Raw genomic sequence first — 17,105 nt, 5'->3', positions numbered from 1 at the left:
GCCCTAGCTACTAGAAATTGTTTCTTTTGGTGAGCTAAAATATCCCTTTTTATAATTCAACCCACTAATTCAAATTCTGCCTCCGGGAATGATTCAGAATGTCTGCTACTCCTTCCACAAATGCTTCCCTGCCCCCTCATCCTTTCTCCTGCTTCACTGTGCCCACTTCCTTCTGGAATCTTGTTGCTCCTTCTTTTTTTTTTTTTTATTGCAGTAACATTGCTTTATAACATGATATAAACTTCAGGTGTACATCATTATATTTCAATTTCTGAACAGATTATGTCACGTTCACCACCCAAAGACTAATTACAGTCTATCACCACACACATGTGCCTAATAACCCCTTTTGCCCTTCTCCCTGCCCACTTCCCCTCTGGTAACCCCCAATCCAATCTCTGTCTCTATACGATTGCTTGTTGTTGTTTTTATCTTCTACTTATGAGTGAAATCATATGGTATTTGACTTTTCCCCTCTGACTTATCTCACTTAGCACAATACCCTCAAGGTCCATCCATGTTGTCACAAATGGCTGGATTTCATCGTTTCTTACAGCTGAGTAGTGATCTTCTTTATCCATTCATCCCTTGATGGGCACCTAGGTTGCTTCCAAGTCTTGGCTATTATGAATAATGCTGCAATAAACACAGAGGTGCATGTATATTCATGCATTCATGTTTTCATGTTCTTTGGATAAATACCCAGCAGTGGAATAGCTGGAACGTATGGTAGTTCTACTCTTAATTTTTTTGAGGAATCTCCATACTGTTTTCCATAGTGGCTGCACCAGTTTGCACTCCCACCAGCAGTATATGAGAGTTCCCTTCTCTCCACATCCTCTCCAACACTTGTTGTTTCTTGTCTTGTTAATTATAGCCATCCTGATGAGAGTGAGGTGATATCTCATTGTAGTTTTGATTTGCATCTCCTTGATAGTTAATGATGTTGAACATCTTTTCATGTGCCTGTTGGCCATCTGTATATCTTCTTTGGAGAAATATCTCTTCAGGTCTTTTGCCCATTTTTTAATTGGGTTGTTAGTTTTTTGGTTGTTCAGATGTATGAGTTCTTTATATATTTTGGATATTAACCCCTTATCAGATATATGGTTTGCAAATATCTTCTCCCGATTGTTAGGTTGTCTTTTCCTTTTGTTGATGGTTTCCTTTGCTGTGCAGAAGCTTTTTAGTTTGATGTAGTCTCATTTCTTTATTTTTTCTATTGTTTCCCTTGCCTGGTCACACATGGTGCTTGAAAATATGTTAAGACTGATGTTGAAAAGCGTACCACCTATGTTTTCTTCTAGAAGTTTCAGAGCTTCAGGTCTTACATTCAAGTCTTTAATCCATTTTGTGTTAATTTTTGTGTATGGTGTAAGATAAGGGTCTACTTTCACTTTTTGCTTGTGACTGACCAGTTTTCCCAACACCATTTATTGAAGAGACTTTCCTCTCTCCGTTGTATATTCTTGGCTCCCTTGTTGAAAATTAGCTGTCCATAGATGTGTGGGTTTATTTCTGGGCTCTTGATTCTGTTCCATTCATCTGTGCATCTGTTTTTGTGCCACTGCCATGCTGTTTTGGTTACTATAGCTTTGTAGTATATTTTGAAATCAGGGAGTGTGATACCTCCAGCTTTGTTCTTTTTTCTCAGGATTCCTTTGGCCTTTTGGTTTTTTGTTGTTCCACATAAATTTTAGGATTCTTTGTTCTATTTCTGTGGAAAATGTTCTTGGAACTTTGATAAGATTGTGTTGAATCTATAAATTGCTTTAGGAAGTATGGACATTTTAACTATGCTAATTCTTCCAATCCAAGAGCACGGAATATCTTTCCATTTCTTTGTGTCTTCTTCAATTTCTTTCAACAATGTTTTATAGTTTTCAGTGTACAGATCTTCCACCTCTTTGGTTAAGTTTATTCCTAGGTATTTTATTCTTTTTGTTCCAGTTGTAAATGGGATGGTATTCTTAATTTCTCTTTTTGCTACTTCGTTGTTAGTGTATAGAAACACAACTGATTTTTGTATGTTGATTTTGTATCCTGCAACTTTACCATATTCATTTATTACTTCTAAAAGTTTTCTGGTGGATTCTTTAGGGTTTTCTATGTATAAAATCATGTCCTCTGCAAATAGTGACAGTTTCACTTCTTCATTTCCAATATGGATCCCTTTTATTTATTTTCCTTGCCTGATTGCTCTGGCTAGGACTTCCAATACTATGTTAAATAGGAGTGGTGAAAGTGGGCATCCTTGTCTGGTTCCTGTTCTTAGGGGGATGGCTTTCCATTTTTCTCCCTTGAGAATGATGTTAGCTGTGTGTTTATCATATATGACCTTTATTATATTGAGGTACTTTCCTTCTATACCCATTTTATTCAGAGTTTTTATCATAAATGGATGCTGTATCTTGTCAAATGCTTTCTCTGCATCTATTGAGATGATCATGTGATTTTTACTCTTCATTTTGTTAATGTGGAGTATCACGTTGATTGGTGCGTGGATGTTGAACCATCCCCGCGTCCCTGGAAGAAATCCCACTTGATCATGGTGTATGATCTTTTTAATGTATTGTTGTATTCATTTTGCTAGTATTTTATTGAGGATTTTTGCATTAATGTTCATCAGTGATATTGGGCTGTAATTTTCTTTTTTTGTGTTGTCTTTATGTGGTTTTGGTATCAGGGTAATGTTGGCTTTGTAGAATGAGTTAGGAAGCTTCCCTTCCTCTTCAGTTTTTGGAAGAGTTTGAGAAGGATAGGTATTAAGTCTTCTTTGAATGTTTGGTAGAATTCACCAGGGAAGCCGTCTGGTCTTGGACTTTTATTTTTTGGGAGATTTTTGATTACTGTTTAGATCTCCTTGCTGGTGATTGGTCTATTCAAATTCTCTATTTCTTCTTGATTCAGTTTTGGAGGATTGTATGATTCTAAGGATTTATCCATTTCTTCTAGATTATTGTACATCTACAGAGCCTGTACATCTAGATTATCCAATTTGTCGGCATATAGGTTTTTGTGGTATTCTCTTATAATCGTTTGTATTTTGGTGGGTGTCCATTGTAATTTCTCCTCTTTCATTTCTGATTTTATTGATTTGAGCCTTCTCTTTTTTTTGGTGAGTCTAGCTAAAAGTTTGTCAATTTCACTTATCTTTTCAAAGAACCAGCTCTTGGTTTCATTGATTTTGTCTATTGTTTTTTTAGTCTCTATTTCATTTATTTCTGCTCTGATTTTTATTATTTCCCTCCTTCTACTGATTATGGGCTTTGTTTGTTCTTCTTTTTCCAGTTCCTTTAGGTGCACTGTTAGATTGTTTGAGATTTTCCTTGTTTTTTGAGGTAGGCCTGTATTGCTATAAACTTCCCTCTTAGAACCAATTCTTCTGTATCCCATAAATTCTGGTCTGTCGTATTCTCATTTGTCTCCAGGTATTTTTTGATTTCTCCTTTGATTTCTTCATTGACTCAATCGTTGTTCAGTAGCATTTTGTTTAATCTCCACATATTTGTGGCTTTTCTGATTTTCTTCCTGTAGTTGATTTCTAGTTTCATACTGTTGTGGTCAGAAAAGATGCTTGGTATTATTTCAGTCTTCTTAAATTTATTGAGACTTGTTTTGTGGCCTAAAATGTGATTAATCCTGGAGAATGTTCCATGTGCATTTGAAAAGAATGTGTATTCTTCAGTTTTTGGATGCAATGTTCTTTATATATCTACTAAGTCCATCTGGTCTAGTGTGTCGTTTAAGACCAATGTTTCCTTATTGATCTTCTGTTTGGATGATCTATCCATTGGTGTAAGTTGAGTGTTCCAGTCCCCTATTATTATTGTGTTACTATCTATTTCCCCATTTTTGTCTGTTAATAATTGCTTTACATATTTAGGCGCTCGTCTGTTGGGTGCATAGATATTTACAAGTGTTATATCATCTTGTTGGATTGTTCCCTTGATCATTATGTAGTGCCCTTCTTTGTCTCTTGTTATAGTTTTTGTTATAAAGTCTATTTTGTCTGATATAAGTACTGCTACCCCAGCTTTCTTTTCATTGCCATTTGCGTGGAGTATCTTTTTCCATCCTTTCACTTTCAGTTTGTGAGTGTCTTTAGGTCTGAAGCATGTCTCTTGTGTGCAGCAAATATATGGATCTTATTTTCGTATCCAATCAGCCACCCTATGCCTTTTTTTTTTGTGAGGAAGATCAGCCCTGAGCTAACACCCATGCCAATCCTCCTCTTTTTGCTGAGGAAGACCGGCTCTGATCTAACATTTACTGCCAATCCTCCTTTTTTTCTCCCCAAAGCCCCAGTAGATAGTTGTATGTCATAGTTGCACATCCTTCTAGTTGCTGTATGTGGGATGCTGCCTCAGCATGGCCGGAGAAGCGGTGTGTCGGTGCGCGCCCAGGATCCAAACCCGGGCCGCCAGTAGCGGAGCGTGCGCACTTAACTGCTAAGCCATGGGGCTGGCCCCGCACCCTCTGCCTTTTAATTGGAGCATTTGGTCCATTGACATTTAAAGTAGCTGTTGGTAAGTGCGTACTTATTGTCATTTTTTGACTTTTTTCTGGGTGTTTTAGTAGTTCTTCTCTGTTCCTTTCTTCTTCTCTTGCTCTCTTCCCTTGTGGTTTGATGGCTTTATTTAGTATTATGTTTGGGTTGTTTTCTCTTAGTTTTCTGTGTATTTATTGTAGGTTTCTAGTTTGTCGTTACTATGAGGTTTATATATAATAGCCTATGTATATAGCAATCTATATTAAGTTGATGGTGTCTTTAGTTTGACCTCTTTCTAAAAGCTCTACTTTTTTACTCCCCTCCTCCAACATTTTATGTTTTTGATATCATATCTAACCCTTTTTTTGTGCATTTGTGACCATTATCCTCTTATCATGGAAATAGATAATTTTTTCCTATTTGTGGTCTTCTCTTTCCTCCTTAAATAAGTCCCTGTAGCATTTCTTGTAGGAGGTGTCTTGGTGATAAACTCCTTTAATGTTTGCTTGTCTGGGAAACTCTTTATCTCTCCTTCCATTCTGAATGATAACCTTGTCAGGTAGAGTATTCTTGGTGATAGGTTTTTTCCTTTTAGCACTTTAAACATATCATGCCACTCTTTTCTAGCCTGTAAGGTTTCTGCTGAAAAGTCAGCTGATAGCCTTATTCTGTTTCTTTTGTATGTAACTTGTTGCCTTTCTCTTGTGGCTTTTAGGATTCTCTCTTTATCTTTAATTCTGGACATATTTAATTATGATATGTCTTGATGTGGGCCACTTTGGGTTTATCTTTTTTGGGGCTCTCTGTGCTTCCTATACCTCAATGTCTATTTCCTTCCTTAGGTTAGGAAAGTTTTCAGCTATTATTTCTCCAAATAGATTCCCTGCCCCTTTGTCTCTTTCTTCTCCTTCTGGGACACCTATAATGTGGATGTTAGTGCACTTGATGTTAAGGTCCCTTAGACTGTCCTCACTCTTTTTAATTCCTTTTTCTTTTATCTGTTCAGCTTGGGTGATTTCCTCTAGTCTTTCATTCAGCTTGCTGATCTGTTCTTCTGTATCCTCTACTCTGCTTTTGAGTCCCTCTAGTGAATTTTCCATTTCCAGTACTGTATTCTTCCTTTCTGATTGTTTCTTTTTTATATTTTTCGTTTCTTTGTTGATGTTCTCACTGAGTTCATCCATTCTTCTCCCAGGATCAGTGAGCATCCTTATGACTCGTTGTTTGAACTCTTTGTCAGGTAGATTGCTCATTTCTGTTTCATTTAGTTCTTTTTCTGGGGTTTTGTCCTGTTCTGTTACTTGGAACATATTCCTTTGCCCCCTCATTTTGCCTCTTTCTCTGTGCTTGTATCTTTGTATTAGGTAGGTCAGCTATGTCTCCTGATCTTGGAGAGATGACCTTATATAAGAGATGCCTCATGAGGCCCAGCAGTGTGCTTCCCTCTCATCACCAGTTCCAAATGTTCCAGGAGTGACCCCCGTGTGGGCTACATATGTCCTTCTGTTGTAGCAGGGTGGCTCTTGCTGTAGGTACATGGGGAGGCTAGGCTGTTGCCCTGGCTGGCTGGTTGTAATGCTCAGCTGCATGTGGCTGTTATGGACACTTCAGTCTCTTTATCAGGTGTGGGGAGCCCCAGCACAGTTGGCTGCAAGGTCTAATAGCACATTCCTGTTGCAGTTTTTCTGTTAAGTGAGTAGGCCCCCAGCTGATTGTTAGGCTCAGGGACTTACAATTGTTGTAGGCCTTGGCCTATAAGGCTCTTGTCAGCTCTCTGAGAATTGCAGCTGGGTGGCGCTGGCCTCAGGCACAGGAGCACCCAGTTGTTTCAGGCTTTGGAAGGTGGGGCTGATCCCCTATGTGGCTGTTTGAGAAGAACAAGTCTTCTGCAGCTGACAAGCCCCACTGCCCACAGGGCCACACACACAGTCAACACAGTCCTGCCCTGAGCGCATGCCCCAACCCCCTGAAGTGGACCTAGTCACCCCGTGGTAGGGGCCCCACACACTCCACCAATGCCCCACACACTCCAGGCATGCCCTGCCTGGCAGAGGTGGACCCACTCGCCCAGCTGCAGAGAATCCAGGCACCTAGCCTATGCAGGCTCACAAGTTGCCCAAGGGCTTGTTGTTGGGTGGGGCCAGTCCCTAGGGCAGGCTGCTTGCCTGGCCTGTTGCCCCTTCTGACTGACTGATGCTCAGCAGTGGCCTTTAGAGCCTCTCTTGGTCCCCACCCCACCCTGTCACGGCCGGCCAAGGGGCCCTGGGCATCTTGCCACCCTGCAGAGGGGTCTTGCCTTTGTGTGAAGTGAGCCCTGGACTGGGCCTGAGAAAAGACTTGAATCAAAATGAATGATTCTCAGAGGCCCTGCCAGCCAGGGGAGGAAAGTACCAGCCTCGCAGCGGGAGCCCCTGCAACTTGGAAGACAATCAGTGACAGGATCAGCTGGATGTGCCGAGGCCTTCCTGGTCCTTTACAACCACGTGACTCAGCATCTCAGGAAGGGGAACCTGGAAATCTGCCTTGTTAACAAGCTCCCCAAGTAGCTTGAATGTGGCTCAAGTTTCAAGCCACTGATCTGGGGATTGCCTGGGTCTGTCCTCTTCTGAAGGCCCTGATTCTGTCTCCTGCCTCAGAGGGTCTTCATGAGGAAGCAAGAGGGAGAAAGGGATCTGAGAATGACTGTCCTACTGGAGCCTTCAGTTGGGGACAAGGATTAGAAGGTCTTCCCTCCCCCTTGACGGGTTTCACCAAGTGAAGATTCAGAAGAGAAAGAGAAGACATTACTCCCTCCTGGCTCAGGGTCCTCAGCAGGTCAAAGACCAGCCATCAGGGCTGTAGGGGTGGCATGTCCCTGTGGGTCCCCTGCAGTATTCTACACTGTGGCATCTCTAGAGGGCCAGCCCTGTACTGCTGAGCAGGATTCGAGATGGAGAATGGATGCAGTTAGGTTTTCTCCTTGTCTCCCACTTCACTCCTTTGTCCTGAGCAACTTCTTTGGGACTTTGAACTTTAGGAAATTTGATTCAATCCGCTTTCCGACATACTCAATTAGACTCTAATATGTGTCCAGCACTGCGCTAGGGGCTGTGGGGGAGGCTATATAAGAGAATGAAGTCCTGCTCCCAGCCTTCTTTTAAGTTCTTCAGGAACTTAGAAGTCTCATCTGCAAGAAACAGCAAACAGCACAAGGTAGTAGATGACGAAAATCAGAAATCATTGACACAGACGACATGGTGGAGCCAAGGAGGGCAGAGGAGAAAGACCGCTGGGGGCTGGGACATCAGGGAAGGCTCTAGGGAGGAGGTGGGCAGAGGGGCTGGGACTCTTGCCTCAATTAAAACAGCTCTAGTTTTTATCAGCTTCACATATTGGGCATAAGACATCTGAATAAAAGATTCTGCTGCACAAAAAATAGAAAGCCATCACAGGAAGGGAGAAGGGAAGGCAAAGTTGCTCAGCTCTTGGAATTGTCAGAGGAGTCTCCCTTCCACACCACACAGCAACCCCTGCCCTTTGCCCCCCACTCTAAGGTGGGCTCCAACTGGGGAGACCTGGGCAGGGATCATCATGTTGTCAAGTTTACATTGAGCCCCATCCCCTCTCAAGGCCATGGCCAAGGCTGAGGCATTGGGGGGTTACAGAGAATGAGTTTCTGTTCAATAAATGGAGCAAAGATACAGGAAGCAGATACAGGTCTTCAAATGAGGTAACCCCTAAGCATGCATTTGCTGCTTCGATTGGTGCCTCTAGTCTCTGCATTTGTTATGGCCTTGAAATTTACTCATAAATTTGATTTTAATTTACATAATGCATTTTCCCCAGTAAATTTTTCTACTGTAATGTAGTGTGCAGAACAGATCGGAGAAGGCAGAGTAGATGCAGGGGGTCCAGTTAGAGTCATCTCAGTATCCAGGGGAAGTATGCTGGTGGGTTGGTTCAGGGTGGCACCTTGGATTTGGGTTGATTCATGCATCCTGAGGCAACATATTAGTATATGAAAACAGAAGTCCCTTCTGTTTTCAGAATAGCATGTTTTCAGCATAAAACCTCTGTTTTATGCTATGCATGCAGTTTAGCAATGACCATTTGGAACCAATATCAGGCGACTTATTTCTTGCTTGGTTATTGACAGTAATGGTGACAATTCATGCATTGCTGGAGGGAAGGGTGAATGGTATGGTAGCTAGTTTGGGACCTCTGTTCTTCTCTACTCAGGATCCTAATGAGCTGAGGCCTTCTCTGTCCTCATTCCCAGGTAACAAGTATGAAGTCAAGGTGTACACTGGTGATGTCATTGGTGCAGGGACTGATGCCGACGTCTTCATCAATATCTTTGGAGAGTACGGAGACACAGGTAATGCCAGCCATGCCCAGAACTGCTTCTTAGTTAGGCTGTTTCCCACCCTCCTGGCAGAGGAAGGCAATTCCAGTCTCGTCTAGGTTCCTCTGTTCAGCATCTCTGTTCTTCTTGTGATGTGGTTTGTCATAGCCTTCCCTGGGCAGCAAGGTGCCCATCTTGCAAATTTTATGTATCTGATGTGTTTTCAGAATAAGGTGTGCTTGGTTTTGGGGTTGATTTAAAATTGTCCTGCATCCTAGAACAGACTCAAGCTCCACATCTCCAGGGAACTCATTCTCACTTACTCTCTTTATCTCCCTAAGCTCCACGCCCATCTTGAATTATATTTTGGGATGTGGCTGGGCATAGCCTGATTCAATGCAGTGGTTTGGGGCAGACCAGAATGGGCTCAGGGGGTAGAGTTAGACTTGGCCTCGTAGGTGGAGCAGGAACTGAGGGCATAGACAGCTGCAGGTATTGGGAGGAAGTTCAGGCCAGCAGAACTGAGAGAGGTGGTTCTCTCCTGCTTCTGCCAATTTAATGGCACAACATAGAAGTCATAAAAGCACAGAGACATGTGAATTTTGGACACAATACATTAAATAATTAAAAATGCATTGCTGAGCTTATAAGAAAAATAAAGTAATATCCAGGTGCCAGAAATGAAGAGGGAACTCAAAACCAAGATATTAGCTATGAGTTGACACTGTAGCTCTTGGAAGGATGGAGCTTTCATGTTCAACCATCTACAGGATGACTTCTCATACCCATTTGGGGTCAGAAAATGAGATCTTGGCCCTGCGTGAGGCAAGATAAGCAAGATTAGAACCACACATAAAGCCAGGAGCCCTGAAGGTTCACAGGAACATCTTAAGTGAAAAAAGAGACTAGGAAAAAATTGGCTCATCAGTACACTAAACTTATTTCTGCAAGAGCTCTGATTAAAAAGACAATTGCTGAGAAATTGATACCTCAGGCTTGCACACATGTGGGCTTGAGGTCTGATTTTACACTACAAGTGTGATTTGGGAACCCCTCTCTCTCAGGTATAGGAAATTGGTTCCCATGCCAGTGATACCCTTGGGTGCTTGGCAGATGCATTAGCAAGACTGCATGAGATTCCCACAGATAAAGTACCGGAGATGAGTTCACTTTCAAAAACTACAGAACACTCAAGGACACAATCCACCATGACTAACCACCAATAGACACAACAAACAATGAGATTAAATCCTCCAGATTTCAGATAAAAGAGTTATCTTGAGAAAGGCTGTAACTTAAGTATGTTTAAACTGACTATAGACAGGAAAGAAACAATTGAATAAAATGGCAAGGCACCATGAAAAATATAGTAAACAGAAATATAGCAAATAAAAATATAGTTATTAAATATAAACACCTAATGGATGGGTTAAACAACACACTTAGAAACTGTTGAATAGAAAATTAGTGAACTGCAAGGTAAATAGGAACAAAATATGCAGATGTGGCAGAGATATAAAGTGTCGGAAAACATAAATGAGAGGTCATGAGACATGGAGGAGAGAATAAGTTCTGATAGATGTTGAACGGGAGTTCCAGAACCAGAGAACATGTGGAATAGGTGAGTGGAATTGTTTGAAGAGATAATGGCTGAAACATGAATCTTCCAATTAAAGTAACAGAACGAGTCATTGAATAGGATAAACAAAAATAGATCCACATTTAGATACATTGTGGTGAAACCAAAGGCAAAGAGAAAGATTTTAAAAGTAATGTCAAATATGCATATTAAAATTGTAAAATTCACCACCAAAAAGTAGAAATGTGTAACTTCTAAACCAGTAGAGGGCATAAAAGGGAATAAAGACTCAATCGATGCAACAGAAGGCAGGAAATGAGGAAAGAGAAGCAAAGAAAAAGCATGGCTAATAGCCAAAGTAAGATAAATGTAAAAATAACATACTAAATAGAAACAAATGAAACTCATCAGTTAAAGGATAGATAGTCTCATAATAAATGAAAAGAAATAAAATTCAGCTTAAATATATGATACAGAAGGGCTTAGATTAAATAAGATGGAATAAAGTATACCAGGAACATGTTAACAACATGAAAGAAGCTGATGTAGTTATATTAATATCTATCAAATTAAAATTTAAGGCAAAACACTTCATTAGAAATAAATATATTAGACAATGACAAAAGGGGTAATTAACTTGGAAGATACAATAGTCCTGGACTTGTATAAATTTAACAACATATTCTCAAAATATGTGAAGCAAAAATTAACAAAATTCTTGGAGAAACTTGACAAGTGCATAATCATAGTGGAAGATTTTAATACAGCACTCTCAATAATTGATGTCAAACTGATAAAAATTTAGTATGAGTGCCAAAGATTTTAACTACACAGTTAATAAGCTTGATCTAATGGATGTAGATTTCTGCATCCATCTGATAAAGAAGACACATTCTTTTTGAAACCACAATAACCACATACTAAATCACAAAGCAAATCTTGACAAACTTAAATAAATCATTAACATATAGACAACATTCTTTGATTTTTTTTTTTTTTTTTTGGTAAGGAGGATTAGCCCTGGGCTAACATCTGTTGCCAATCTTTCTCTTTTTGCTGAGGAAGATTAGTCCTGAGCTAACATCTGTTCTCATCTTCCTCTGTTTTGTGTGTGGGATGCTGCCACAGCATGGCTTGATGAGCGGTGTGTCAGTCCGTGCCAGGATTCGAACCTGCCCTGAGCTGCTGAAGCGGAGTGTGCGAACTTAACCACTATGCCACCGGGCCGGCCCCCCAACATTCTTTGATCTAATGTCAATAAAATTAGAAGAAACTCCAACCTCTCCTTCCATTTAGAAACAAACTTTAATTTTCATAAAAAATTATGATCATCTATAAAATCTAGGAGAATTTACAAATCATTAAATCCAATGAGAGAGAAAGTTTAATAAAGGTGCTGGATACAAGATTAATATACAAATATCAATAAAAATAGCAAGTAAACATTTATTTTAAAAATATATGACTTACAATAGCAATTATAAAGTGCCTATGAAAAACTAACAAAAGAGCTTTCTAGAAAAAAATATAAAATTTTATTTAAGGATATACAAGAATACCTAAATGAATAGAGAAATATATTACGCTCATAGGTGAGAAAAGACTCAGATTCATTAAGATGTTCCAATTTCCCAGGTTATCCTATAAATGCAATGCAATTGCAGTCAAATTCCCAAGAGGCAATATCCCACAGCTTAAGCTGCTATTAAAATTCACGTCCCAAAGGGCTAAGAATTGCCAAAATAATTTTGAATAATGAAAATAATATTGACAATATTAATAATATGGGGATATTTATCCTGCCAGATATTAAGACATTGCAGATCTCTAGAAACTAAAACAGTGTGCTCTGGATAGAAGGATAAACAAATAAACCAGTGGAACAGAATAAAGAGTCTAGAAACACACAGAGATATGGCATAAATCAGAGGGAAAAGGATGAAATATTCAATTACTGGTGTTTAAACAACTGACTAACCTTATGAGAAAAGATAAAATTAGACCTTTTTACATTTCACCGTACACAAAAATAATTTCCATATGGACTAAAGACTTAAATGTGAAAGAGAAAAACTATGAAATTTTTAGAAGAAACTTTAAGAGAGTATCTTTTTTAATCTCAATTTAGAATGGAGTTTCTTGATCAATTCACTAAAAGCACAAAAAACAAAGGCAGGTATCGATAAAGTCCATTAAAACAAGAAAAATGTCTTTATGATAAAAGATATCATAGACAAAGGAAAGAAAACAGAAAAATAAAATATATGAACAGAAAAATTACAGAAGAGCAAGGTATAAATGGCCAATATATTTATATGAACCAATCTCTCAAAAAATATATATGAACTATATATATATATGTTCAATCGCTCCAAATAATCAAGGGAATGCGAATTAAAACCACAATGAAATACCATTGTATACGCACTGAAACAAAATTTTAAAATATGTATGTTAATAACGATTGTGGGGAATGGGAGCCCTCACACACTGCTGATGGTAATTAATGTAGTACACCCATTTTGGAGGGCAAGTTTGCAATACCTCATACATCAAAGATGAGCCCATCCCAGGACCCAGCAACTCTGTAGGTGTCTATTCAGAGCAGTTCTTACAAATGTGCAGCAGAAGGTAGGTACAAAAGAGTCCATTTCAGTGCATTTACAATATCAAAAAACTAGAAAGACCTAAAGTCCATCAGTAGAAGAATGCATACATAATAGTGCTTTCTTCATTCAATGACTCTTATACAGCAGTTGGACAATGAACTAAAGGTCCTAGCATCAACAGAGTAATCCCAAAAGTGTAACATTAACTTAAAAAAAGTAAGTTGCCCAAGGGTGTGTGATGATGATGATACAGGATGATCACAGGAGCAATAGCAATAACCCCAATCACTAACAGCACTTAACCACACTCCAGCGCTGCCCTGAGGGCTTCCTGTGTATTAACTCAGTTAATCCTCACAGTAGAGCCCATGAAATGGTGCCATTATCATCCGCACTGTACAGACGAGGAACTTGAGACAGAGAGATGTACACTATGATATTATTTATGTTTAATTCTAAAACATGCAAAAATAGTATTTTTTTTTTATGGATACATACATGTGCAAACAAAAATTCACAGAAAGGATTCACACCAATTGAGGTTTGGTGTGATTACAGGAGGGGATGGGAGGGAAGGGACGGACAGTGATACTTTAGACTTGTCTGTCATGTTTTATTTCCTTTAAAAAAAGAGAAATTTCTAATCAAATTAGATAAAATGTTAACATCTGTTATACCTCTTAAATCTAGGTGGTGGGTACACGGATATCTTATGTTATTTTCTATATGTTTGAATTGTGGCAATTTAAAATTTAGAAAAATTTTAAGAATCAAATTTTAGAAAAAAAGAAAACAGAATGGCGTAAGCAAAAAGTTGATGCTTAGGTGGGGCTGTAAGGGTTGATATGACCTGTAGACTTGGAACATGATAAGGGAAAATTGCAAAGTAGAAAGAACAGATTAGAATGAGTCCCAGCTATGTGCTTATTACCTGGGTGACTTCTGGCAAATTCTCTAGCTTCTCTAAGTCTCAGTTTTTTCCATCTGCAAGACAGAGTTAATAATACCTCCCTTGGATTGTGGCGAGGAATAAGTGAGATAAAAAAAAAAAACTATGTTAAACAACAAGGAGTGTCTGATGATAGTTATCATCGCTGTTTTGCAGAAAAGGAGTCAGGCTTAAGGAGGTCTCTTGGCTGACGTCTGGGTCCCAGCCACAGCCCCTATGCCAACTACCATGGTTGTACTCCTAGTTCAAGTAACTGGTAAAGCAAGACAAGGCCTCAGGTCTAGGGATGGGGACTTCGGGCTAAGGCAGAAATCAGAAGCTCAGGTCCTGGGCACAAGCTGCACACAAGGCAAGCCTCTGCTTGACTGAAGCCTGGAGGGATTTAAGGAGCCCACAGATCTCAGGATAAAGCTATCCTTGTTGACTTTTTTTTAATTAATAAACTTTATTTTTAAGAGCATTTTTAGGTTCACAGCAAAATTGAGTGGAAATACAGAGAGTGCTCACATACCACCTGTCCTCACCCTCCACACCCAACCTCCCCAACTTGTTGAGTTTTGAGACCATCCTTCAGCGGGTGGACCATCCTTCAATGAGTGGACCATCCTTCAGTGGGTGGACCATCCTTCGGTAGTGAATCATCCTTCAGTGGGTGGACCATCCTTCAGTGAGTGGACCATCCTTTAGTGGGTGGACCATCCTTCAGTGAGTGGACCATCCTGTAGTGGGTGGACCATCCTTCAGTGAGCGGACCATCCTTCAGTGGGTGGACCATCCTTTAGTGGGTGGACCATCCTTCAGTAGTGGACCATCTGTCAGTGGGTGGACCATCCTTCAGTGAGTGCACCATCCGTCAGTGGGTAGATCATTATGGTTTGGAGTCAGTCCTCTCTCCTCCTCTGGTCTCCTTTGTAATTTTCTTGTGTGTCTGTGCACACAGGGGAGCGTAGGCTGGAGAATGAAAAGGATAACTTTGAAAAGGGAGCTGAAGACAAGTTCACACTGGATGCCCCTGATCTGGGGCAGCTGATGAAGATCAATGTTGGCCACAACAACAAGGGGGGGTCTCCAGGTTGGTTCCTGTCCAAGGTGGGTTCAGCTGCCTGTCTGTGGTCCCTGTGGTCTGGGAGGGGGAATTCTGGCTCTTTGAAGGGTTATATTTCAGCCCCAACTTCCCTCTCTAGGTCTGCCTGCCTCCACTCTTCTACCTAAGCCTGCTGGCCAACCACGCAGCCTGACTCATAGCCTCCAAGACTTTGCCCATGTTATCGCCTTCCTGGAAAGCCCAGATCTCTCATCTGAACCTAGCCAGGGCCTGACCATCCTTCAAGGCTCCACAATACCCTGGGGGGGAAAAAAAACTGTAAAGCTTTCCCTGACTCTGGGAAACCCACCAGAACCTGTCTCTCCCATAAATGTTGATCACCCTGCCTGCTTCTAGAATTTATTTGACCCTAATCATAAGCTTTTTTGTGGCTTATCTTAGGCTGTTGCTTTGTACCTCAAATTTCTGGCTCTTGGGTCCCTTGTACTTTCACCTACCCAGGACAAAGATAAGAATAAAGAAGAAAGCAAAAAGGCTTGTGAGAAGCTAAAACATAGCTGGTTCAAAGTTCATGAGGAAAGCTCATGCTCTTGGCTCTACCTTGCCCTGCCCTGATTTTGCCCTCAGATTCCCGTGCTTACTTACAATTCCTTCTAGCAAACTTGCCACCTGTAATTTAAACCTATAGCAGAAAATTAGAAGGGGAAAGAGGCATTGTTATAGGTAGAGTTATTGAGAACTATAATGGTGAGTCAGAGAAGATATAAAAAGCCAAAAGAACATTAAAAATTCCCAGAATTCTGAGGTTACTTAGAAAACGGGCTACCAGCCTGTTGCGTGTATGTCCCTTAGTTGTGAGGCTATCAGTATGTTCTAGCTCATCACAGAATGAGAGGAAAAGGTTAATGTGTAATATATTTTTGAAAACTATTTTGAAAAGATCTTATTGTTTAAAACAGAAAACCCTCATATTTATAACAATTTGGCTGTGGGGAATGAAGCTGTCTGATAGTTGAGGTTTTGTTATTGCTTAACTTCACTTACCTTCTTTTATCAGTTAGGAACATATTTGGCTGCAAGTATCAGAAAATTGAAGTGCAATTTTAAACGATTAGGAGCTTATTTTTCTCATCTCACATGAAATCTAGACATGGTCAGCTCAGGGGTGGTGCAGCTGCTTTTCGAGATACCTGCTCTCTCTCTGTGTCACCATCCTCAGCACTGTGGCTTTCATCCTTCAACTTGTTGCCTCATGATCACATGATGGCTGCAGAACCTCTAGGCATCTTATCTGTGTTCCAGGCAGGAAGAGAAGAGAAGACCAAAGGGGAAAAAGACTTTTTTCTGCCAGGCCTTGTCTTATTTTGAGAGAAACAAAGCCCTCCTGAACTTCTGCCTGTATGTCATTGGCCAGAAATGTGTTACGTGGCCACCCTAGCTGCAATGGAAACTGGGACATCAAGGGGCTAGCTTTCCAGTCTTTATAGTAGAAGTAGGCTAAGAAGAAGGTGGTTGGGAAAGAGTGTTGAGCGAGCATCCTAGAGTCTCTGCCATGCTTCTCTCCATAACCAGCCTGAAAGATCCTTGAGTGCACTTCTCCAGCTCTTGGCATAGGATGGGGCACTGTATCAATGAAGCAAAGAATGGCCAAGATTCCTTTGGAAAGGAGGGGCTTGCCTGACTCTAAGAGCAGCCAGCCTGGTGCTGAACAGGGTTCCAGGAGGCTAAGTGAAACTACTGCTTGGATTGGAGAAGAAGTGGGGCAGGAGCCCAGAGCCCCAACAGCCAGTGCACAGGCAGAGGTGTGTCTTCAGGGCACAGGAGGGGCAGGAGGCAGGTGTGTTTTAAGACCCCAGCCAGGGTGGGTCACGGAGCAGGTACCTCAAAGCCCGGTTCCTTCATCCTGGGAAGGAAGACAGTCTCAGTGAAAACACAAGGTTTAGTGGAAGGAGCTGGGTGTGGCCTTGACACGGTGACTGCAGCTGCTCCTCGTGAGGTCAGGTTCCTTCTTGATTACATGGCCCACTCACCGCTGTGTTCTCGGAAGCTTCACGAAGGAGGCAGGTTGGCACGTCAGAACAGGCCCTTCTGTCATCTTCCTGCTCAA

The 17,105-nt window shown here is 40.8% G+C and overlaps 1 protein-coding gene across 2 annotated transcripts in view; it reads left to right on the top strand.

Moving 5' to 3' along the window:
• LOXHD1 (lipoxygenase homology PLAT domains 1) overlaps positions 1–17,105 on the top strand; it is a 175,738-nt gene that overhangs the window by 34,394 nt on the left and 124,239 nt on the right. For both annotated transcript variants that reach the window (XM_004422502.3, XM_087438825.1), the window contains exons 5-6: positions 8,751–8,849; positions 14,894–15,042. In XM_004422502.3, the coding sequence (XP_004422559.2) occupies positions 8,751–8,849; positions 14,894–15,042 (248 nt within the window). The remainder of the gene's footprint in view (positions 1–8,750; positions 8,850–14,893; positions 15,043–17,105) is intronic.

Source organism: Ceratotherium simum, chromosome 14 (assembly GCF_057802395.1).
Source record: "Ceratotherium simum simum isolate JZ-2026a chromosome 14, ASM5780239v1, whole genome shotgun sequence".
Classification (NCBI taxonomy): Eukaryota; Metazoa; Chordata; class Mammalia; order Perissodactyla; family Rhinocerotidae; genus Ceratotherium; species Ceratotherium simum.
The sequence above is the reverse complement of the archived record's forward strand: the minus strand, read 5'-3'. Positions and strand labels throughout refer to the sequence as shown.